Genomic DNA, 25,222 nt, shown 5'->3' on the forward strand with positions numbered 1-25,222 from the left:
AGCAGTTAAACTCACTGCAACCTTCCTAAGGGGGGAAAAAAGGCAGTTCATATTCTTGATACTGGTAGAACAGTGCATTAGTAACTTGTTACCCATCTCCTCAGGGATCCACTTGCTCTTCCAGGCCATGGGCAGTTCAGTACCAAGGAGCTGCTCAGGAAGAAGCTCCAGTATTCCAGAAAAGCCACCAGCTACACTGGCTGCAGTTACCAAAGGTTACTCAGCTGAAGAAACTCATTTCTGTTCAGGTAATACTCTACCACTATACAGGAGAAAAAAAAAGTCCTTCATAACAATTAATAAATTGAGTGCTAAGCACAGTTTAAAAAAATTTTCCTTTTCCACCATAAGAGCTTTAGAGTCTTGATCACATGATGCTACTTCAGTGCATCTGTATTCCCACAAGAAAGCAGAATTAGCAAATGGCTGATTTCTGCTACTAATAAAACACTTGTCTTTTCTGCTTCATTATCAGATAGCTGAAGTAATTTTGCCTTGGGTTTGGCTTGGCTGGGATTTAGGGGCTTTTTTCTTGGATTGTTGTTTGTTAGTTTCAAGGGTTTGTTTGGTTCTTGCTTTGTTTTGTTTTTAAATCAGGTGAGGGAAATTGCTACAATCACCATGAAGCAATTTGAAAGCTACCTCACATTTGTTCAAAACACGCATCTGAATTTTGTTAGCCAGTGCAGCAAAACTAAAACATTTGGAAGATGCTTTAAAAAGGTTTTATCAAGAGAATACAGTGCAGACTTGGTAACATACCTCAACTGTTCAAAGCATCTTTGGTATCATGCACAGATAGTTGTATCCATTTTACAGAAAATGTAGGGATATTACAACCTTTGAAATCTTTGGGGAATAAACTGCAACAGAACATTTACAAATTCAGAACTTCAGAACTGACGAGTCATTTAAAACAATATATCTTAGAAACAGTCCCAATAATGGCTAGAGAAAACAGCAAACAAGTTAAAAGATAGAGGCATAAAATCTCCATAAAAATGTTTTTATTCCTTATCAGTGGAGACTGGTTATGAAAAGAGGACCTATTGTGAGCTTTTAAACAAAAGAAACCAGTAATCCTCCTAATTATCAGAGACACCAGGGTATCCTGTTCCAGGGAGAAGACAGCTATCAAACCCATCTCCTTGCCCTCTTGCAACACAGGGAAGTTAGTTTTCAGCAAGAGGCTAAACAAATTATGTAGATAAATGCTACTCCAAAGCAGCTGTCCAAGGGCCAGTGTTTTCCCCTGTTCCACATCAGTCTTCACCCTCATCTTTCATTTTCTTTTTTTTCTTCTTCTTTTTCTCTGGATTCTGCAAACAAACAAATGTTGCCATGAACAAAGCATAGTGGAAGAGCAAAGCAACACGAGTAGCTAGGCAACAGGGCTCAGAGCCCAAGCATCACCCCAGCTGCCATGCTCAGCAGAGCACAGCCCAGGCCATGTCCTCCCTCAGCTGCTCACAGGGCCAGGGAGGCTGTGCCACGCTGTCACAGCTCAGCCCTGTCCTCAGCCCTGCAATGACACACACCAAGGGGACAAAATTCAACCCTGGGTTAAGAACAAGACTTCAGAACTGGGCCAAAAGCTGGGTTTGGTCCCATCTGCTCTGCTGCTCTAGAAGGTACCAAATCAACAGGTACAGCCTCTGCTCCCTAAAGGTCCCAAAGTGGAGACAGATGCCTGTGGATTGGCCCCAAGGGACACTCTTCCCACTAGAAAAGATGAAAAGAGGGGGAAGACAAGAGCTGGGGGTGAGCAGAGGACAGGAGGGGAATGGAGGCATTGCGGTCACAAACTTTCCGGATATTATTTTGCAATGCAAATCTTCTTGGACATTACAGAGGTGGAGATCACAAAATAAAGTTACTAGAGCAAAACTATTTGCATGCCATGGATTACACATAGAAGAATTTCTCCCCACCCCTCACTCTACACTATGTTTTGGAGAGAATATTCTCAAAAATGATCAGGTTGCTGTGCAATTCTGCCTCACCTCAGTTATGGGGCTGGTGGGGAGCTCCTCACTCATTACCACATCTTCTTCAGCTTGCTTTTCCTTATCCTTTTTCTTTTTCTTCTTTTTGACAGGTTCACCATCTTCTACAGCTGCCCCTTCTGTAGCAGAAAAAGGACAAAAATGAAAGGCAGGTTGTCAGTTATTGAGAGTGCAAAAGGAAACGCTATGAGACAGCAGGGGATGCAATGACTCCTATTTACTGTCTGTGTTAACTTACCTGCAGAACTACTCCCTGCTATAATCAAAACATAAAGCTACTTCAGACAGTGACAGTGTTTAGACAGCACTATTCCCAGCTCCTGGTGAATTCACATCATCCTATTCCTATATGCTGCTCCCAGAATTTAAAACAAACTTGCATGTTGTATTTGCCAAATTACCTTCAAGTACTCCATGGGAAAAGTGACTGTCCACAGTCTGGCAAGTATTTTTACCAGCAACACAGGAGCAGCAAAAGGACTCTAAATCCCCCCTTAGAAACACATTTAGCCAGCAGTAGCTTGGTCACAACTGATTTCTCCATCTTGATGTTGGAAATTTGTGAAGAAGCAGACCGGTTTTCCTTACTGTTTAGATTGGCAAACACAATGATCTCAATGCAACTTCAAGCATTTAATGCAGAAACACTTTCCTATCCTGGACGACAGGAATTATTTATAATATTATTTATATAAGCTGAGAGGAATGTCAACCCAGGGAAAGATTTACTAATGGCCTTAGAGTTACTTTTCAGAACAATTCATCAACAGCTGCCCTATCTAATCACAGGGTAATGGAACTGTGATTTACCACTCACTTCCTAGAATACATCCCACAGTCTTAGGAATCTCGAGGTAAAGATACCAAGCAAAAATCATTACCAAGCTGACAGCCTATGCAGCAGCCAGGCTGTTACTGGAGCATACCCAAGTTAAATTTATTTGCACAGCTGAGTCAGTGCTGGATACCAAGTTTCACACAGTACTCATGACTAAGTTCTGAATGCAGGAACGACCATCCTTCAGTAGCTACAAAACTGATGGTGAAACCAGAGGTGTTTGTGGTATGTATCTTTGCTACTGGAGGTTTGACTCAAGACGTCATTTTCTCACCATATGTCCCCCAGGAAAGAACCAATTTCATTTTCAAGAACACTCACTCACCACTTAGAAAAAGAACAAGTTCAATTACAAAAAAGACCCAAACCACATAACCTCCTAATGTCTTGATTGTACTTTGTCACGAGTTTAGTTCCTCAAGCCAGAAAAAGGATTATATGAGTCAAAAATAACACTTCAAACTCTGGCTCTAACACTAGCTTCAGACAAAAAAAGTTGGCTTCAGGGTAAGTAATTTCTAGACATGTCTACAGAAGAATGCAGCCAACACATGCAGTTTTCTGACATCAAAAAACATACCAGAAACAAAACAGCAAAAGATTCTAGATAAAAAACCTGGTAAATGTAACTTTGAGTGGATTGTGCCACAAAATTCACAGAGAACAGTGTGCAAGCATAAGGCATTCAAAGCAGGTATAAAAATAAGTGTCCTCACCACCCTATGAATGACATGGGGAAAGTAAAAGCAGCTGAAAAATAAGCATAAACTATATTAAAGCCACACTGTATAACAGGAGCATACACATTGTATTTTGCTATGCTACATGTTTTTACTCAGCTGGATTGGTAAGATATACATTTCCAAGAAAAATGTTGGGTGATAACCTTGAAAAAATTATTTCTTGTTATTACCCTAGATGTCATCAATTCTGACACAGCAGGCAGTGGAACCTGGCACAATTTGCTGTGCAATGATGCACTGGGTGCTCACAGGCACTGTCACTTCTCACAGCAAGCAGCAGAGCCCTCTCTGAAGATTTCAGCTGTTGCCTTCTAGCAAAGCTCATCACAAGGCCTCACATATTTGTACCTAGAATGAGGATAAAGGCTCCAGGGGTGCTGGTCTTTTCCCTCTAGGTGCAATACTGCCAAGTCAGGCAAGGCCAGTGGGGGTTTCTTTGTGATACACAGCAGCTGACAAGGAAACCAATAGCTCTGACTCAGGCACAGAGCACAGAAAGCAGCAGCAGCCTGAGGATCAATCTGACTGATGGCCCTGGAAGTGCTGGACATCACCAGCAGTAGTTCCACTCACCATTTTTGTCTAAGCTTTTACACACAAGCCTGATGTCCTGGTGTACCCTCCCTCCTCCAGACAATGCTCCACAGAGTGTACAGAATGAAGTCACACTGTCTATCAGAAAAGAACATCCTACCAAGTTGTTGCTTTTGTGACTTGCAGGGTTCACTCCATTAACACCATTAACTGAAGATATTTCTCTTTTCAAGAGATACCTTCCCAAGTCACTAACTGCTACTATATCCTGATGCTAGATGCAAGCTGAAGGCTTCCCTGAGGAGACTGGCTAGCCTTGCTGGTGGTATGAATTCTGTTTGGCCACATCCAACTGCAGAGACCACAGTCACAAAAACACCTGCCCTATTTCCCTTCACCAACACAAAACCAGGTTTTAACAGCTCCTGAAGTGGAATGTAACTTGTTTCAGGCACTAATCCTTCCACCTGGTTTCCTGATAGGTATAAAAGGTGAATACATACCTCAACCCCCAACCCCCTGCCAGGTCCCACCCAAAGCACTGCCATTCATGCACCCCAAACAGGGAGAGAGAAAACACCACACATCTCATCTTGCAGTAACATTTACACTTCAGGCTGGCATAATGCAAAATACTGTCCCTCTTTACAACAGATATTAAAAGCAATGGTTTGACCAAAACTCTTCAGCGGCAGCTTCCCACTCCTTCCTGTCCTTTACCTTCCTCTTGTAACACAAGCCCAATAAAAAAATCTAGCTGAAGAATGCCTTTTTTTCTGGGACTGCTTTTCCCACCGCCCCCATTTTTTATGCAGCTGCACAAACAGCATGGGGAAGGAGGAGGCAGAGACTTCTTTCACAACACGCTGTCTGGATGTGTTATCTCTGACCAGGCAAAAGCTGAATAGAGCACTGCAGCAAAAAACAACAGAGCCAAGAACAGCAGACATTAAAGGCTCACATGCACATTCAAGTGGATGTGCAATATAAATCTTAATGCTGGGACATCCTCTGCACCCTTTTGTGTATTATGTGACTTGCTGAACTCCTCAACCTTCTAGCACCACCAAGCCCCCACCAGCACACTGCAGTCAGAGAAATCATGCTGCAAAACAGCAAGGCACCTCTGTCTAGCAGGTGTCAGGGAAATTCGTGTACCCATGCTGAGTTCTCAAATATAATCTGCAAACATGAGGCAATGCTATTTTCAAGGGTACAAGAGGACAGGCTAAAGGGATTAATTCTGCACAGGTGTGACATAAGATAAATAAACACTCTGGAAACATTTATTCTATAGTCTGAAACAACTGGCATAGTTAGCACTAATGCCCAGGTAGTCAAATAAAACCCAGTTTTTAGAAAGATCTGGGAAAAAGTAGGAGCTATTAACCATACATTTGTAGAATTACCCATCTTTTAAGGAAGAAAAGCAATACATCTGAAGCCTGTACTTCAGGTTTAGGGAAATTTGCAAAACAAACAGCCAAACAGCACAGATTTCAGTAGTCCATAAGTGTTCTGGACACTACTTCCAGCTCAAGGATATCTGCTAAGCTCCACCCAATCCCCAAATCTGGAAATAAAGTAAATGAAGCAAACACAAGCAGGTTTGTGTATAAAAGGACCAACCACTGAATAATAGAACTATGAACTGAAATATCCTCCTCAAACTACAGAAGAGCAGGCTGGAAGGCAACGTAATATTTCACCTGCCTGTGAGATGTCAACACTTGCTTTGATAGTGCAAGGGAAGCCCAAGGGAACAATTCTGGCTACAGTAAGGGAAGTTGGTTCAAAAGCAGTAGCTGTGAGAACACCAATTCTCCAAAAGCAAATGGGCAAAGTTCAAGCTTCCAAAGTACTCATGTCCTTTTCTCATTATGTTAAATACAAGTGAACAAGGCAGAGCACAGATCTCAGCTTTACAGCACAAAGGATTCTCCTTTCCCCCAGTGTAACTGTACTTCTCAGCTGTGTTTAGATTCCTGCAAGTTGCTCCCTCTATGTACAGACACCATGGACTAAGTGGTGTCTGGAATGATCACACTTCCCATCACCTGAGCATGAAGAGGCATTGAACCAGTGTATCTGCACTCTGATCCCCTAGAGCAGAGCAGCAGAGAAGGCAGAAATGGAAGGCTCTGACAGCCTCACCTGCTGCAGGCACGGGTAGTTGGCAAAAGAGGAGTAGTGCATGGCCAGATCTGGCTCTGGATCTCACAGAAGTGAATTTAAGTCATCTTTTTCCTCATTTTTCCCCCTCACAAGTTACACACTGGTGAGAACAGAATGTTTCTTAAAATGAACCATAATGTTAAACTAGATAGATTCTGAGCTGTTACTGCAAAACATTCTTCACACAGTAACTTATCAGAGAAAGAAAGAACTGTGGACATAGTTCAGTTTTAGCTCCCCAGAGAATAACAAGTGTTCATGTACTATGTAAATTCACATGGAAATTTCCAAGTGTCATTTCAAGTCAAATTCTGACCTTTTTATATGTTGAGAAATGCCAGAAAACACTTCTACACAGAATAAAATAGTATTCTTGAAAGAAAATAGGGCAAGTTCTGGTTTTACAGAGAGCAGCTTTTCTGTCTTCAAGATACTAAATACAAACCTGCTGAGCAAGAAATTCTGCAAGAATATGAGCAAAGTTGTGTTTTTACATGTTCTTACACATTTACAACTGCTTGTAAATTGACTGCAGTCTGGTGTCAGTCACTTTTTTAAATACACTGCCATTCTCAAGGAGAATACCCAGGTACTGTGGCTGGCTGTAACTGCTAAACCCAACTGCAGGATGCAAACAGTGACATGGCAGCAGCACAGGTACAGCAACCAACCTTTCATCTCTGCTTTGAACTTCTTTGCTTTCACTGCAACCTCTGTGTCTTGTTCATCCACCTCCTGAATTTTGCGCTTCTTGGAAACAACAGGAAGTGTCGAGTCACCAGAGGGGTCAAACACCTTCACTTCACTGTAATGAAGAAAAAGGTTTGTGCATTAAGAAGAGCAAACCTTCAGGGAAGACCCTGCAGTTGAACATAAACTTTCCAACACAACCTACCAAGAATATCTGTAAATCAATTTTGCTCAGCTGACAAAGCATCTACAGGTAGTGAGGCCCTCCCACCAATACATAAGTGCCTTTATCAGTAATCATGACTAGGAAAGAGATATCCCACAAAGTACAATTGTCTGATCTGAAAATACCAGTTAACTAAGAGTTTCATCCTGGTTTATACCTGCTCAAGGCTCTACAGAGCACTTGAATTACCCATTACATTGATTTCTCTGATGCTGAAAGCCTATCCAGCATAGCCATATGGTCACAAGCACACAGCTCCCCATCACTTAGTGTATTATTGCATTGTATTTGGTATATTATCCCATAACTGTACCCTAGGGGTAATAATACACACACACAAAGCATTAGAAGTAGCTTTACTTCTGCTTTTTCTACACTGCCTCTCCACCATTAAACTGAGAGGGCAAACTCACAAGGCAGGGTAACATTACAGCTCATTGCTGTAGCACCTGTATCACTGAATTTATGGGACATTCAAATATCTGTGTCTGAAACTGCCTCTTCTCAGTTACTGCATGCTCATTTGTTCAGTTCCAAACTCCTCTACAGGCTGTCCAGTGCTCTTTAATTGGAACTTGTAAGGGACAACTGAATCATCAAATAACAATGAAGCAGTTCTTTTCTTAATCAGAACAGAATTCCTACTGAAGAAAGAAGTTGTTTTAAAACACTAAGTCTAAAATATTTCGTTCCCAGATACATAATGGTCATCTGAACTTTTCTAAAAGAGGAATCTGAAAAACACACCTTGCACAGGTTATAAAAGCAACTGAAGCTGAGTGACTGGGCTAGCAAGCATGTGGTAATGCCAGCAGACAGTACCATCAGCTCATTCTCTAAACATGGGAAATTATTGTTATGGGTATTAACACCGCATATCGGTTTAAAGAAATTGATTATGCAGCCTCTTGCAAAAGGTGGAGTCTACTTCAGAAAAACACAAATGAGTGCTCAATGGCTTCCTTGTCATTGTCATAATACTGCTAATTAAAAATAAAACCAAACCAAAAACTAAAACCGAAACCACAAAACCATAAATAAGACAAATATAGCATCACTTGCATCTTTTTTGGAAAGCATACAGAAATGTTTCATTTGAATCTCATCTCTAAAAAATAACTCTCATTTACCCTCTGATACATTACTTTAATTTAGCTAATTCAAACAAAATCCATAGTTCCATACAAGACTAACATTCCTGCCCATCTCCTTAAAACACTATTTTAGCCTTTCTAACATGCTCATGCAGCAGTACTGCCATTTTTGTACTGCAAGGACAATTTGACAAGTACTGAGTTTAGTTTCCCTTTTAGGTAGCCAGACTATGCCAAATAGCCAGGAATTATCTTCAGATTCTCCCCAAGCCTAGACATGTTTGCAAAGCATGTCTACCAGCAGGAACATGTCCTGGCAGGAGTTCATGATTCCTCATTTCCAGAGGTCAAACCCCAGCATCTATGTTGTCTCTTTAACAACCTCCTCCCTCAGCTCCTGCCTCCTGACACGCCCTGATGCTTCATTTACTGACTGACACTGTCTGCAAAAGCTGCTCCAGAAATCACAGCCGTCATCACACATGGAAATACCTGGCATATGGAAATAGAAGTCACAGCTAGACTCCAGAAAGATGTCTGGGGGCTGCAGATGGGTGCAACAGTGCTAATTTTTTCTCACAGAACAAGCACTGAAACCTGGTTTTGCTGAGCTCTTGCCCTCTCTACACCAAAAGCTCAGCAAAATAAGCAGGGCAAGCTAAGCAAGAAGCCTGCAGCCAAATTAAGCAGTAAACCCAGATGTCACAGCACAGACTAATAATACCTTGTTCAAATCCTCAGATGTTTAGCTGCCCCAGTTGCAATTTGCAGTGTCACTTTGGGCACGAGAAACTGTTCTAACAGTGTCCAGAGTACAGAAACACCTTATTTATTGCTCAAGACGTGTTATTTATTACATACATGACTTAAATAAGGAGATGAAGCTTCACTTAGAACAAGAGGTGGTTAGTTTTTTTCCTTTTTTCAAGAATAAGTGGAATAAGTAGGTCTCCAGGACAGCTTCCATGTCAAATAAATTAATTAATACTCTGATTTTCTCCCATTTATTTCATTTGGAATTGTAATAAATAAAGCTGCTATATATTAAGAACCTGCTTTTTGGGGTGCTGCTGGTAGCACCTAAAGTACTTGCTATCTGATGATGTCAGTGATTTACTATTAGAAAATCTGGGGAAAAGGAAATTCTTGTTAGCAACAGAACTTATTAGCAATGTTTAAATAGCACAGAAAATGTTTCCTGGATCTTAGGTCAACCCAGCCCACAACCAAAAAGCTTTTCAGAAATAAAACCATGGAGAGTTATTTTTACTCAGCCAAGCTGAAAGGAAAAATTATTCACCTCTTGTTTTGATATTTGTCTGCCTTGGCCAAGGCTTTTCCAGTGCCACTAATTCTTCTTATCTACAAGAAAAATTTAGATAGGAAAAACAAATTACTCATATGGAAAAGAATTCACAACACAAGTTATTCAGCTCTTGAAATGGAAAGACAGATGCATTATGGGTCAAGCTCTTGTGTACTTGCATTAGCTTTACACCTGAGTGTAGAGTAGTGACAGGGAGGTAGTAACTGAGGTGAGCAAGGCTGAGGTGAGAATGGCCTTCCTAATGCTGCTCTTCAAGGGCCCAATCCAAGTAAGGTATATCTAATACTGGATCAAATATGCAACAGTAACGTGACATAACATTGTACTTCCAAATTCCCAAAAGCAGCTCAGATTTGTGCACTTTCTTCCTTTGGCAAGATTAACTGCATTTAAGCGCAGGTACCACCCTACAGCTGGCATTAAGCCATGCTTTAAAGCCACAACACAGGCCCCAAACTAAATTAAATATGTACTTGTCAGGTGAGTGGTTTGTCTTTTGGTGTTAACATCTCTCCTTGCCTTTGTTCTGATGGGGAGTTTCACTGTCCATGGAGAGAAAGCAGGTTTTTCTGGACATTTCTTTTCTGTTCTAGTAATGCCAGTACTAGAGCACTGCATCAGGTCTAGCTTGGAAGGCTGAACCTAGCTGTCATTCACAAGATCACATGCAGCAGCCACTGAAAGAGGAAAGGGTCCCTATGCTCCCAGCACCCTGTGCTGATGGCAACATGAACAGTAGGTGTGGAGAGCCAGGATATGCATCAGGTGGTAGGAGGGCAGTGCAGCAACTTGCAGAATAACATCTTGCTTTAGCTACAGAGAAAGCTCCCGAAGACTAAGCACCACCAGATTCTGTCCAGATTCCAGGAAGCAGAGTGGAAAAAATATTGACACAAATGCTCCTTCTAAGTAAAGAGAAAGGAACTATGAAGTAATAAGCCTATCCCTTGCAATTCATAGAGATGGAGGGAATGTAAAGGTGTGATCTTATTAACCTTGGTCGCTATCAAGATTTTTCAGTATAAAGCAAATAAAGACAGCCCTGTAAACAAGAACAGCTGATACACAAATGCCTGCAGCCAACTTACACACTTGGCCACTCCAGCCAAAGCTGGGAGAAACTACAGGGTAAGAGTGACATGTTACTGAGAGAGAAGAGTCAAAAAGCAGTGTCAGGAAATCACACCCTGAACAAAAACAACAGCTTCATGCAGTTCTCTGTAAGACTTACCCCTCTCTCTTCCAAAAGCCTCAGCCTTGTCTCTACTTTTAGTCTGTTCTCAGCTCCCATTTCAGCACTGGTGTTCTCTCCAAGGGCATCGTAACGAATAGTCAAGGCAGTCTTGGCTGCCAGCATTCGAGAAATCTGGAAAAGCCAAAAATAATATTAAATGCTAAAACTTAACATAAGGCACTGTGATTCACTCTGATCTGGAAACCATACCCACATACAAAAGCACAAAGTAACCATTTACTAGCAGTGTTCAGTCCAAGAAGTAATTAGTGTCTCATTCTTTTAACACTGAAATACTGTTAATGTAACACCTTGCTTCCTTGATAAATAGACAAAATGTCTGAGACAGCAAGTCAGTTACACATATCCTACCTACTCTACCCCAACCTTCAGACCAGGTTAGTCTGAAGTGTAATTTCCAGATTTCTCCACAATTTAAACACATATGCATCCACCTGCATTATGAAAGACTTTAAGACCAAGCTGTTAAGAGTCCAATTTTCAAGAAAGACCAAAGCCTTTAACATCTTAGTTTACTATCACATAGAAGAAAGTAGTAACATACCCCTTGAGAAAGCCAGTGTACATCTGAACTCATCTGGAATACACCTGTTATTGCTCAGCTATGTCAAACAGACAGTTTTATCCCCTTCTTTTGAACAGGAGTGAACAATATTCAAGGATTTGTAGGACAGTAGTATTTTCCATGTCACCACAAAGCAATACAGTAAAGCAAGCCATGGAAAAGCCTCACTGTGAAGCTCAAGCCATCATGAAGCTCAAGATATTAATGCCCTGGAAAAAGCCAACCCAGTGAAGAACTACGCAGCTTACCTTTCCTTTATTTTTGGTATTGCTTTGTCCCACCAGGGAGGCATGATAGATAAGGCCAAACTTAGGTGTGTCCCTTTTAGTCTTCAGTGCTCTGAAGAGTGCCTTCTCAGCACCCAGCAACTGAACTGTAGAAGCTGGATGTTTTGCCAGATTCAGGAGGGAACCTAGGAAGAGGTGACACAGCAAGAGGAATTTGTCAGACAAACAGCTAGGCTAGATTCCTGCTTTTGAATAGTGTAAGAAGCTCAGATCCATCTGTTTCCATGAGAGCTGCTTCCCATTTGCTTCCTGAAGGATAGGTAAACCATTTCAGTCTTTCATGCCTCAACTGTCTTGGTTTGATTTGAGCATCAGGAAAGAAGGCTGACTCAATAAAACATTCCATTGGAATAATGCCTACTCCTGACAGCAAGAACATTTTATCACAGAACTGCAGCACAGATAACTGAAATAAGGCTGCTATCTTGAGCCAGTCTGACTACAAAAGCCCAGTGCTGGTTTTATACCTCACAAGTGACAGAACTATCAGCAGGAGGCTCAGTAAGTGTCTCAGAAGAGGTAGTGACTTAAGTTGCCCTCATATTCCAAAAAGAATTCAGGCCAACTGAGAACTTCGTCATCACAGACTACTACCAAGCTCATGCCGGTATTCTCAAGATTCCTGAAGTGCTGCCTTCACCCCATTTACCACAATATGTATGTGCACCAGGCCTTGCATAATGCTGTTAGCTGACCAGCTCCTCAGAGAAAACCTCTGATGAGATCACCTAGGATTCATTCATGTTGATCACTGTAACCCACCTGCATGAGCAATGAGTCTTGCTCCCACTAGTTCTCCCACCATGACAGTGAGATTGGGAGCAATGGCCATCATTCTGTTCTTCAGGTAGTCATAGAGCTGGGTCCGATACTCTGAGATTTCAATCACCTGGCACAGACAGAATTTAGTTACAGGAGTCAGTATCAGCCAACCAGAAAATGGAAAGAAATAAATATACTGACATGAGGAAGTGCTGAGAATTCCACTGTAGGAGACTAACAAATTGCAAAATGCAAACAGCCAAGAGCCAGACTTATGGGAAGCTTTATGTAGAGCATATTGCCAGAGCAGAGCTACATCCACGAAGTATATTGGATCTGTTCTGCTAATTCCCATATGCAACTTATTTTCTCAGCAAAACTCCCGATAAAGGAGTTGATAACATGCCAAAGACAGAGAAGCAGAACAAAAATACTTAGTAAAGACATTTTCTTTAGGACAAAACTCTGGAATATTCAGTTTTCACATAAATCTTTGCCACCATTCTCTTGAAATGGGATACATGCTCTTTACTTGTTTCATACAGACACAATTAGAATGCACATTAAAAAGCAGCCTGGTCCAGACCAAGAACAGGAACTCCTAACCCTGCCACTGCTGGTAAAGTCACAAAGGGATCCAACTGACACAACTGAAGTCAGAGGGTGTTTGTTCACACACGGCCCAGACAAGAGCAGGGTAGAACTCCTAATTCTTTTGGGGCCTTAGTGGTCCATTTTTAACCCAGGGTTCATCACCTAGCTTCCACAGTGACAGATTAAAAAGAGGCTATACAATGCTACTATCTCAAATTCTTGAAAGTACAATGATAGCAAAATTTCCCCCAAAAGTAAGACTGCCAGTTTCAGAAGGCCTTGTGCAGGCATCAACAGTCTGAGATGGCTCAGATGAGGTAGTGACTGTGCACCCTCATGTCTGAACATCAGGAAAGCAACAATATAGGAATCATCACTGCCATCACAAGTTAGCACTGCCCTGGGAAAAGCTCTCCTTGGCAGAAGTGGCTCTTCTGAGCAGCAATAGAGTCCTACTGCTATCCATTCATGTGTACATACCTGATCACAGAGATGGATTATGTTGTTTATGTCTTCTTCTGACACTTCTGTCCCCATGGAAATCTCAGCAGCAGCCTTCACATCCTCCTCAATCTCCTCTGGTAGGATGTCAGAAACATCAGAGGAAGCAAAATTGCTTCTGTCTCCTGTGGGGGACAGATGAAAGCGTGTTTGTGCTGGGGGCGAGATGAACTAGCAAAAAAGGCACAGAAACAGATGAAGATAAAAGGCCAAAATAAAAACAGTGAGTCAAGTCTGCCATCACACTATTCCGAATTCCTAAAATATATGTCAGTGTTCTGACTTCGTGTTTATACTAACTAGGAATGGTTGGTAATATTAAATTTGAAACTAGAAAAAAAACTCAGAAAGCCCATACTACATATTTCACCTTTTCAGTAGCTGGTTGCTGCAAAATTTTCAATGACAATATTAGAAGAGAACTCCAGGAAGCAGACACTTACCACTAACCAAATCTATTTAACCGTTTCTACAACTGGGGGGGGAAAGCCGCCTTTAAAACCACAACTCTCTCTGGACTGCAAACTTCATTGTTACAAAAAACCAACCAAGCAAAAAATAAATCAATACAAAGTATATGAGCCCAAGAGGTGAGGCAAGTGTCCAAAATATGGCATTCTTTCTGCTCTTGTAAGTAATTCTACTAACTGCTCTCTTCAAGAACATCCAGAGACAGGCAACACTTCTCTTTATATCAGTTTTTAAGAGCTAATTTCCAAACTGGTCTGCTGACTAATTGAGATTCTAAGATGTGCTGGTGGTCCATGAAGGACTGGTTGGTGATGTGGCATTATTTTTCACTTAAGTTTCCAAATGGCACTGCACCACGATCCAGATGCAAACATACCCTCCTTTTCTGCTGGCCACATCTACCCTGCTGCTGAAGGCAGCACTGCTCAGGGTGATGGCAGCTGGACGAGCAGAGTGGGTGTCACACCAGTGCCACTCACTCACACGGTGCCCCCTGCCACGGCCTCACCACTCACCGACTTTGCGCACGCATTTGCAGTAGGTCAGGTTATCCGTGATGATTTTGCCCAGCTCAGGGAAGTGCCAGCCGTACCACTCCCGGCAGCGCATGATGTAGTTATTCAGCTCCTTGTCCAAGTCATCAAGAAGTGCTAAAGGAAAGAAGGACAGAGTTCTTTTCCTAAAAGGGCAACCTAAAAATGTGGTACTCTCAAACCAACCAATTTAAATAGTATAAGGGGAGACTACCTGAAGTATTTCATTCTTTAAATATTGGAATAAGCCCAACTGCAGTACACTTAGAAGTCTTTACTTTTCAGAGAACTGTGTAATACTACAGAAATGTTGGAATATGTTGGCAGAATACTACAGAAATGTTGGAATTCCCGTAAGTGTGGCCTCAAAGTTCTATCACTGTGACCATCTTGGACAAACTCCCTAACAGCTGCAAAGCACATTCCCCTAGGAGCACAGCAGCCAGTTCTCCTTCCTCTTAGTCAACCAAAGGGCTAGACACAAGGTTGATGTAAAATCTAGGCATCCAATTAAATTTGAGGAAAAAGTGTTTTACTGATAACTAAACGATCTTGTGTTCCATTACTTGATTTAAGAAAGTAAGCCTTTTAGTTACTGTTATAATATAAATATACCAAATACAAAGCCAACGGGCTCACCATTTACTAGATATGACAAATAACCAAATTTATAGTTTATTAGAGCACAGTACCTACAGTATGTATTGCTAGAGAGCCCTGAGGCTAAAATATTTCCTGCTAGTGCAATACCAACATTCCCATCTGTTGTCTCAGTGGTAGTGACGAAGGAACTGAATTACATCATTAATTTCAGTTTAACTATGTTTCATCATTGGCAACAGTCTGGGAATTAATATTCCAAACAGGATTCCTCACCACTGCTTCACAGCAAGCATGCAAATTATGATGTGTGTCTCTTCAAGGAAAAATGAGGAATGGGCTTTCCAAGATGCTTTAACAATTTCAGTCTGTTTCCCATTTAGAAAGCAGGGAGACAAAATGCAGCATTACACACGGCAGTGTGACTTACATAGGAGTCCATTTCTACATTGCCCTCTATGCAAGACACCACCTAAATGATGGGTCAGGAAATGCTATCCCGTGGCTCACAGCACCACTCAGAAGGGAGGCATGTGAGGAAGGAAAGCCCTTAAAGGACTGAACTAACACAGTCTGTAGTTCAGCTGATTTCTATGCTAAGAAAAAGTGCATGCCAGTTTATTGTATTGCCCTAAAAATGTTCCTGCTTGTGGAAAACACACTGTATGCCTAGATGAACATCAGTGTCCAATTTACTCAGACATCCTAGGAGGAAATTGACAGCAATACTTTTCTTTAGCCGATGTAAAGAAGTCAGCTATCTGAAGCCAAATCCATTAATAATGTAAGCTCTAAATATACTTACAAATTGCCTGGATAATCATGGTATCTACTTTGTCTGGGCTGAACTTCAGCTTGTATCGGGAAAGGCTGAGGAGACAAACACAGTTTCATCAGTATCCTGACATCCTGCTGCAGAATATGCCCCACCTGTTCCTTTTTAACACAAATACAGTTGTTCACAGGTTCATTGAAACCAAGCTCAGTTCTGTGCCACTGACTGCTCTCAGCTGGGGCCAGAAGCCACACTGACACAAGCTCCACAACAGCCCTGACAGGAGTCCCTCCCATACCCTGTGACCAGGGTGAAAATGAAGGTTATTTGTACCACCTGCTGCAGACTGAACACAAGTGCACTGGCAGGAAATTAATTGGCTCTTGGTTTTTCTGCATGGTTCTCCACAAAATGTCTTTGTCAACAGCATTTCCAGTTGGGCAGCAGCTGGAAGCAATCCACAAAACTGCACCTCCCCCACAGCAAATACCAGCAACACTAATGTGAAGCAACAAAAGAAACTTCCTGGAACAGATTCTCACTGTCTGAGAAAGCCCATTACCATCTGGCTTTAATGTTATGTTAACAATTCCTCTGTAAGCTACAGTGAAAGTCACTCGGTATCAATGAGGAATTGCATCTTAAAAGTCCTTTTTCAATATTAATGCCCATTTTGTAAGCAAACAGACCTTTAAGGAATTGGCTACAGCAAAGCATTTCTCTAACTTGCCAATGGCTTGTGACATGACAAGCTCATGTCAGAATATGGATTAAAAAGTGACTCGCTAATGGATACTTGATCCCATGGTGATCCAACAACTTGGTATTTAACTACTACTCCACTAAATCTAAAAAGCAGCAAGAACAAGGTGAGAAGAACAATCCTGCCTTTAATATTTGCATTATCTATTATATGGATATTTATTCTGCAGAAATCATCAAATTGTGGTCTCCACATTGTCTCTTAGTGGCAATGGAGCTTTAAATGACTCCCTGGACTGCTCCAGACACAGTCCAGAAGTGTACCTTCAAGTATATAACATGAAAAGGAAAGCTACCAGCTTCCACTTTGGGTGAAGATGAAGCCTATCCCTAAAGGGTGGGTGCAAACTGAAAGCCTTTCCTTTTAAAACAAGATTTTAGATACAGAAGTACCTTGACTCACAGAGTACGAGACCATGCCACATACTCAGAAACACTTCAAGCAGCACAGCACAGGGAGGGGCAGACAGGATGCAACAGAGCTGCTGTAGGAACTCACCTGTGTGCCAGACCCAGGCACATAGCTGCCATCTCTCGAGAAGGGAGGCCTGTTATGAGCCCTTCGATCTGTGAGCGAATTCCTCTCATCAGCTCTGTAACCATTGGGCTGTGTATACAACTCAAATTCAGCTTCTCCTGCAGTGTGGAAATCAATGGTCCAAAGTCAGGCACAACACAACATTCCTCTGAAGTCATTCTTCCAGCAGCCTTACATCATTTTAACTGGTCATCCCACTGCAATCCTGTGATCACACAAGTTTCATTCATTTTTGATGTTTAAGGTAGTGACACCCTCAGTTCCCCACACAGTTAATATTCCACTTTGAAGAGCAGATTTATAATTAATGCTCTATCTGCTATGCAGAACATTCAAGATTTTGAAGTCTACTAGAAACAGTTTGGTCCCAGAAAGAAAATACAGAGGTAAGGGTTAGGAGCTTTGCATCTTTTTCAGAGAACAAGAGTGAATAACTAGTTCAAAGTCCTTGCTATTATTTACTAACATTAAGCCCTCATTTTGCAGCCTACACAGTCTCCTAAGACAGCATGAGGAGGTTGTCAGAACAAAGTTCAGTGGAACAGGGAGCAATTGGACATGAGATGGGAAACTGGTATTTGACACCTAGGAGACTCCAGAAAAGGCAAACCACCATCACTGAACCACCTCCTTCCTCTGGGTACACAAGGAACAAGGGGTGTGCACAGCTACCTGCACACTGAGGAAGGCACAACAATGCCCACTCCCAGAAAGACAAAAAATCATCACCCTACTATTGCTGCATCTGTTAGTGAGGAATATGTGTCTGCCTGGCTTGGGTTTTTTGGTTGGTTCCTGCCTCCACTCTTTTTCTAGATTGAATAATTAGAAAATTAGTTTTTCTACTTGCTAGATTTCTAACAAATATTTAAGAGAGAAATTAAGCAAACCTGAAGACCTCAGTGCATTCTTACCATGTCAGTCACCTGTGTTCTCAAGACAACATCTTCCCTGTGCACATACTGAGATTAACTATCCTCTATGCTGCAAACACAGCACTGGCAGCATAATCCATTGCTAGCAACTGCAAAATCTCTGGAATCTGACTATAGCATTTCAGTAGCATAAAACAAAAGATAAAAAAGCAAAATCAGTTATCACCTTTATGACACCTCCAAGTTTGGCATCTGCCACAGCCAACTGCTCGTGGGCATCTTTTGCCACTATCTTCTTGAGAATCTTCTTCAAGTTCTTGCTGAGCTTGCCTTCTACAAGAGCTGTGGATGCTGTATAAAACAAAAAGACCAAAGATGTTGTTTCTTTCCCCTCCTAAAAATATGTAAAAAATATTACTCCTAACTTCATGTATTTATTTTAACTGTCCACAGTAGCTCTAGTCTGAGCTGCAATTACTACTTCACCATGCAATAGTTCAAAATCAATACAGAAGAAAATTATACACATCCTCCTCTGAAGGCCTAAATAAAAAACTTTTCTCCCAGTTGCCTCTCCTTTCTCCATATGTTTTCAGTTCTATTTTTGCCAATTTTGTTTAAGGATCTCTACAAACAGTATGCCATATGCTTATGATACACGTTTAACATTTCCAATGGCAAAGTTAGATGGGAATATCTTGTGTATAATTAAATTAACAAACAATTTGCCATGTCCCTTAGGCAGCAACCATGATATCCTAAATTGAGTAATGGCTTATTTGCATTCTCTGGTGAGGATAATGTACTATCTAAAGCCCCAGGAATGATGCCAAACTGGACAGTCAGACAGACTATTTTAATACAGCATGCAGACAGAAGAATCTATAAAGGATGTTCTTAATTCTTAAATATTAATAGACCTGTAAAAGCTTTACAATCCCACACAATATATTTTAAGCAGGCACTTATACAACTCTGAGGGTCAGCTCTGTGCTCCACTGAACTTCTGGGACTGATACATCACCACCACAGTAACAGAGCAGCAGCTAGTGATTTTTTGTTTCCAGAACCTAATAACATTTAAGAGTAAAATCAAAGTGCTGTGCTGAGTTTCCGCACAACCTTTCTGCAACGCAGATAATTTTCTACCCTACAAGCTGGCCAATAGCATCTAAACCCTTGAAACAGTTTTTGTCATCTTATTGCAGGGGTTCCATACTGTTGTCTCCTTATCATAAAAGTTTCATACCTTCTTGGTGTTCCTCATGGGCAGCTCTCAGAGCACTGACTCTTCTTCACAAAGCAGCCAACTGACTCCAGCTCCCTTCTCACCCAGCCACCCCACTCTTTTATAGCACTCTTTTCTCATTGCTTGCAGCTGTGGCCTGTCAAAGTCAGGCCTGTTCCTAATCTTTGCTAATTGGCCCAGCTGCAACTCCTTAGGGGTAAGATTACTTTCTACACTGTTTTTATTTTCTTATTATCCCCCTGCAAACAGTCACATACATAGTCCTGCCTTCAAAATAAATGAGCCATAAGTAGTCTGAACATCTCCATTTTACAGATAAGTCAACTTGAAGCAAAGTAGTAGAAGGTGCTGGATGTTTTTGAGGCTTTTTTAATCAGCCTAACTATACATGAACTGAATCCAAACCTATGCAAAAGCAAAATAATCCAAAAAATACGCTGTGGAGAGGAACATACAACAGCTTCAATCTCAGCTCTTTTATTTGCATCTCATGTTTCATGGTTGTGTCTCTATTCTTGTTTCTTTGCTTCCTCTATAAGCTCCCCCTACTGCATCAGAATATGAAGAACTCATCTTTAATTATAAATGTGACCTGGAACACTCACCTACTTAAATCATACAGCACATTCAGCAGTAAGTGTCACACCATTTCTCAATTATTGCCTAGAATTCCTACCATTTCTGTTCAAATCAGGCCACACATCAAGCATTTAAATGCAAAACCCACTAAAATTATTGAATATAAGGTTTTCCATTTTGCTTGAACTCCTGAATTTGAGGAGAACACAGACTTTTCTTAGGCTGAAAACCACAGGCATAACACGTATCCATAAAACCCAGGTGTTTGTAATAATGAACGTTCTCTAATACCTGTCTGTTGTCTCAGTGGTAGTGACGAATTGTTGACTCAAATCAGTGATATTCAGCTTCAACAAGAATGCATCATTGACAACAGACAGGCTGTATGTATCAGTCACAACATTACACTGCTTAAAAATATGCACTGAAGGAAAAAACTAGACTTTATTACATCTTTACTGCGCTATACACTGGATAGGTGACCTCATAACCATCAAAACCAGCTCACTTATAAAACCTGTAATGTAAAAGCTAAGAAAAGAAAGAGAGCATGAACACAGGCAAGTAATGAGTGAACTAATGCATGATAGAGATTTGATTTTTTGTAGTAAGTGTTAACTCACCAGCAAGTGCTTCTGTTGTGTCCTGAAATTTTTCAAAGTGTTTCAGCTTTACTCTACAGAAATAAAATAGAAGTGTGTAAACAAGTGTACATAAACCACATGCTAGAACCATTTTATCATTTTCTGCCTCTGCTCCTCTCTTTTCCCTATGGCTTTAAGAGAGTAAAGACCAATATGCAGACCCTCAAAGAGGACTGAGAGCACTCAACTGGCCAACTGAGTCTGGTGTGACATTGCAGCTGGGTCCCACAATAAATATATAAAGGAAAAAAAAAGGGAATTTTGATTTGGTATTTCTTGGACCGACATCACCAGAAAACCTAACCCCCCTCTTTTTGCTTTGTAGTTCATATTTAAAGACAGACATCATCCATTTAAATTTCAACACTGCACCCTGACTGACTGACTGATGATAGCATCTTTTCACTCATCTTCAAAAGGAAATATTCTGCCTCTGTGGAATGCAGAGCCTGCACAGCTCAGATTTAACATGCTTTTCAACCAAATACATCTTCAAAGACTTTAAATTTGAACTGATTCATTGCCCACGAATGCTCAAGTCCTCCCCTGTAATTAGATGTTAGAATAAAAGTTCTGAGCTGAGTTTAAGACAAACAACAAAAATTTCTTTAAAGCCCTAAGTGCTGACCAGAGCCAAGAATCATCAGAAGAGTGTTTAACCACACTGTGTCAGATCCCCAGGCACAGCTTCCCTCTACCCCTCACAGAGCCTGTGGTGCTGATATACAGTTACAGCTAAGAAGCTATCTCAATCCAGTAAATTCCTTGTCAGGGACAGGCATTTAACTAATCCAGCTCTGATTAACCACTGCTGGTTGTGAGTCAGGTATCAGCAAAGGAAGCAAGGTCACAGATACAGCTGAATACTTGAGTTAAGCATTTGCAGATCCCAACAAAAGCTTCAGGCTTACACTGATGCCTTTACAGAACGGCAAAAGAGGAATTATTTTTATCAGAGTAGAGATCTCATTAAGAGCCACATCCTGTATAGCAAGTGCCCAAGATGATGTCTCCAGGATGAGATTAACCACACTACAAACAGGCAGATGTGGGATATTCCGGCCTCTGCTCTAAGTACTGCTACAGAGCAGGATAAATATGAAATGCAAAGCTTGCTCACATGCATCCGTTATAATCAAAGCTGGTTAGAAATCTTCCAATAAAACCACTGGAAAGACTTGGAAGGAATCCACCGTTGTTCCCAGCTTTAGGGCAATTTGCTAGAAAGGCCAGTGATTAGTGGACCCTGCATTCCCTATGCAATTCTGCAGTGGTGCTAACTCTCACTGATGGCATGGGCAACAACACAGCTCTCAAATCAGTGATTTACGCGCTTCCACCTGGATTAAGCTTCATTTTTCCCAAAAAGAATTTTCTGTGAGCACAAAACCTTATCATTCCACTGACACTTCCAGCATTACAAGCTTGGATGTATTTGTCAAATCACCAACATCACCCTAAAGTATTGGTCAACTTTTTTGCTTTGGCAACACATGGTAATGACTTCTGCTACTTAATTACACTGTGAAATATTTCTTTCACTTTGATATTCCATTGTAAGCATCTCAAGAGTATCTAATTTCACATTATCATTGCCCACAGCTTTTACAATACTGAAACCCAAAAATCAGTACTTCATTTTGAACCTCAGCTGTGTGTAACTACAGGCAGCCATGTCCTTCCACAAGCCACAGTACTACCTGTTGTCTTCTTATTGCAGGGGTTCCATACTTTTGTCTCCTTATCACAAAAGTTCCATGCCTATTGGTGTTTCTCATGGGCACCTCCTCAGAGCACTGACTCTTTCCTCTTCACAAAGCAGCCCACTGACTCCAGCTCCCTTCTCACCAAGCCACCCCACTCTTTTATAGCACTCTGCTTCTCATTGCTTGCAGCTGTAGCCTGTTAAAGTCAGGCCTCTCCCTCATCTTTGCTAATTGGCCCAGCTGCAACTCCTTAGGAGTAAGATTACTTTCTACACTATCTTTATTTCCTTATATTCTATTCCCCTACAGCTATCCCCACACAAACCTGCTTACATTTTGTTTGCTTTTTCAGGAGTTTCAAATTCTTTCCATAGACTGTCAACTTCTTGAAGCTTTTTCTCATTCAGAACCTGCAGGGATAAAAACCACAACACACAACTATATTTAGTTCTTCAACACAGGAGACCTGAAACATTTACAGTGCATCCAACCACTCTGCAATATTTAACACTGATTGAGTCAACAAACTCATCTTCAGTGATCTCTGTTTCACCATTCTCACTCAGCAGCTTTACCCTACTAATAGACAATAGTGCAACATTTCTACTTTCACCTGGATTGCAGAAGTTCTTCAATAACGGTTGCGTCCTTCTGGATCTGGAACATTAAAGCAAAACCCTCTTCCTCTTTATCAAAACTGGGCTTGCCCCACCTGCTCTACAAGACTCACTCATAACCACAGTGACCCAAACCCAAATTTGCCACTGTTTTGGAAAAAAAAAACCATCTGGGAAATCGAACAGAAAGCAGTGATCCCCCAAGTTACTTTCATTAATCAGAGCTAACCCAAACAAAAAAGAAAACATCTCTGTAAAGAACAGTCGTCACCACAGCTTGGTCATCAACCACACCAACAATTGCCCAAGAGCCTAAAGCAATGGCTCAATCCCATCTCTGTACACGGGGAACCCCCTCAGCTTTTAAACAGCACAAGATTAACACTTATGCTCTTGGAACCTATAAGCATTTCACAAAATGTGTAGTGCATGGCAAATTCCCAGAAAATGGCTTAGGGGAATAGTCAAAATCTTTACAACACTGTGTTCTTTACATCTCACTCCTTGTGGTTTTGTCCCCACAACGCAAATGCAATTGCAATTTAACCCAGTGCAGAAATCACTCCTAGTATCATGAATTTTGCTCCCTGGAAGATTTTTTAACTCTGGTTGAAGGAGGTTGTCTTTTTTTAAACTCAATTAGTAGCTGAGCAAATAAACCTAGCAATTAACATCCCACATGACTGTGAGGCACAGCAAAACCTTGGGGCAACTCTTCCTTTCCTCAGCCAGACAATTCTTTCCTGCAGTTCATTTTTCCTACACCAAGACCTACAGAATTTTCAGCCTCTATAAACAGACATGAGGACATAAAGAAAATTAAAGACATAGAAACTGCTAAAATCAAGACTGTTAATGTATAAAAATGACACACCTATGGATAACTGCTGACAGCTGCAGCAAACACTGCAGCACCTCTGCAGATACCTCCCTGCAGTTCTCTCTGTATGTTCCTCCCCCTACCTTTGCTTCATGCCTAGCCTACCTTCAGAAATTAAAATATCAAAATTTATATTAAAATATTGCCTGAACTGCACGGCTTCATCCCAATGAGCAGAAAAGGTTTCAGGGCATAGGAAGGAAATATCATGCTCCACAGAGCAGCAAGGGTGCAATTCTGCTGCAGGCAAAGGTAGAGGAAACCAGAGCCTTCCTCTCTTCACACCTGCACTCATGTTCACACAAGTTAAACCCTAAGACTCAGTTGGAGGGAAAAAAATAAGGATGTTATGGTCAAACTATGACCAAGCTGGTAAAACTGTACATGAATCAACACTCGAGCAAGACAAAAGCCAGAAAGGAGCAGGACACTGTAGCAACTCTAGTTTAGGCTTGCTCAAAGCCCCAGGGAGCTGCAGCCTGAGCCACCCGCTCAGGAGGCTGGCAAAGCCCTGGGAAAGTGGCTGCTTGTCCCTCTGGGAGAGCGAAGTCGGGACACGAGAATCCTGCAGGGACCCGCACCGTTCCCGCGATCCCGCTTCCAGGCACGGCCCCGCACGGCCGGGATGCGCTGCCCGCCTCGCACCGCCCCCTCCCTCACGCACCCGCGGGGCTCGGCGGGAACAGCGAGGGCACGGCCGGGAACAAAGGGATCAGCACTCCCAAACCCGGGGAAAGGGGCACGGCCACGAGAGCACAACGTCCTACCAAATCCAGGCCGGCAGAGGGGAGGGAGCGAGGGCCAGGGGTGACGCTCGGCAGGCCCCAGCAGCTCTGCTTCTGCCCGCCGAGCACCTTCAGCCTCCTCCGGCAGCCCCTTCCGCGGGGCCTCGCTCACAACGCGGCCCCTCTGCTCCCACCCCCGGCCCTGCTCCCCGCCGCGAGGCGCCGCACGGGATGCGGGGACCCTCCCTCCCTCTCATGCCCGTAATTCCCACCGCAGGCCCGACGCGCTCCCCTTCGCCCTCCCTTCTGCCCCGCCGCAGGTCGGCGGCCGCGCCCCGCCGGACGGGAGGCAGCGCGCCGCAGCCCGGGGCTCACCTTGAAGATGGCGTAGCCGGCGGCGGTCTCGAACAGCACCAGCATCGCTGCGGCGGGCGGCAGGGGGGCGCCACGTGCGCCGCCGCACCGGACCCGCTCAAGCACGCGCGCGCCTCGCAGCGGAACCGGAACAGGAAGCGGCGGCGGCAGCGGAAGCGAGCGCGCGCGGGGAGCGGAAGCGGCGGGGCCACCTTCCGCCCGCGAGCCACGTGGCGGGGCCGCGCCCGCGCCCCCGCCCGGTCACCGCCCCCGCCGCGGGTTCGAGCCTCCCGACGCACAAGGGCGCGGGAGCCGCC

The 25,222-nt window shown here is 42.5% G+C and overlaps 1 protein-coding gene and 4 non-coding genes across 5 annotated transcripts; all 5 read right to left on the minus strand.

The window, feature by feature from the left end:
• Positions 1-990: 990 nt before the first annotated feature.
• NOP58 (NOP58 ribonucleoprotein) lies at positions 991-25,036 on the minus strand. Its single transcript, XM_063162382.1, has 15 exons — positions 24,927-25,036; positions 22,663-22,739; positions 20,603-20,655; positions 18,378-18,502; positions 17,238-17,374; positions 16,007-16,071; positions 14,584-14,718; positions 13,577-13,722; positions 12,503-12,629; positions 11,702-11,865; positions 10,865-10,999; positions 9,607-9,668; positions 6,968-7,101; positions 2,004-2,125; positions 991-1,319 (listed from the first exon to the last, which is right to left on the minus strand). The coding sequence occupies exons 1-15, from the start codon at positions 24,969-24,971 to the stop codon at positions 1,263-1,265; spliced, it is 1,584 nt and encodes a 527-aa protein (XP_063018452.1). The 5' UTR covers positions 24,972-25,036; the 3' UTR covers positions 991-1,262.
• LOC134421592 (small nucleolar RNA SNORD11) lies at positions 12,246-12,331 on the minus strand. Its single transcript, XR_010028623.1, has one exon. It is a non-coding gene; the product is annotated as a small nucleolar RNA SNORD11 (small nucleolar RNA).
• On the minus strand, positions 13,398-13,481 carry LOC134421593 (small nucleolar RNA SNORD11B). The gene has a single exon (XR_010028624.1). It is a non-coding gene; the product is annotated as a small nucleolar RNA SNORD11B (small nucleolar RNA).
• On the minus strand, positions 15,360-15,447 carry LOC134421596 (small nucleolar RNA SNORD70). Its single transcript, XR_010028627.1, has one exon. It is a non-coding gene; the product is annotated as a small nucleolar RNA SNORD70 (small nucleolar RNA).
• On the minus strand, positions 20,271-20,359 carry LOC134421595 (small nucleolar RNA SNORD70). Its single transcript, XR_010028626.1, has one exon. It is a non-coding gene; the product is annotated as a small nucleolar RNA SNORD70 (small nucleolar RNA).
• Positions 25,037-25,222: the final 186 nt, after the last annotated feature.

The sequence above is a fragment of the Melospiza melodia genome, chromosome 8, assembly GCF_035770615.1.
Source record: "Melospiza melodia melodia isolate bMelMel2 chromosome 8, bMelMel2.pri, whole genome shotgun sequence".
NCBI classification, from domain to species: domain Eukaryota; kingdom Metazoa; phylum Chordata; class Aves; order Passeriformes; family Passerellidae; genus Melospiza; species Melospiza melodia.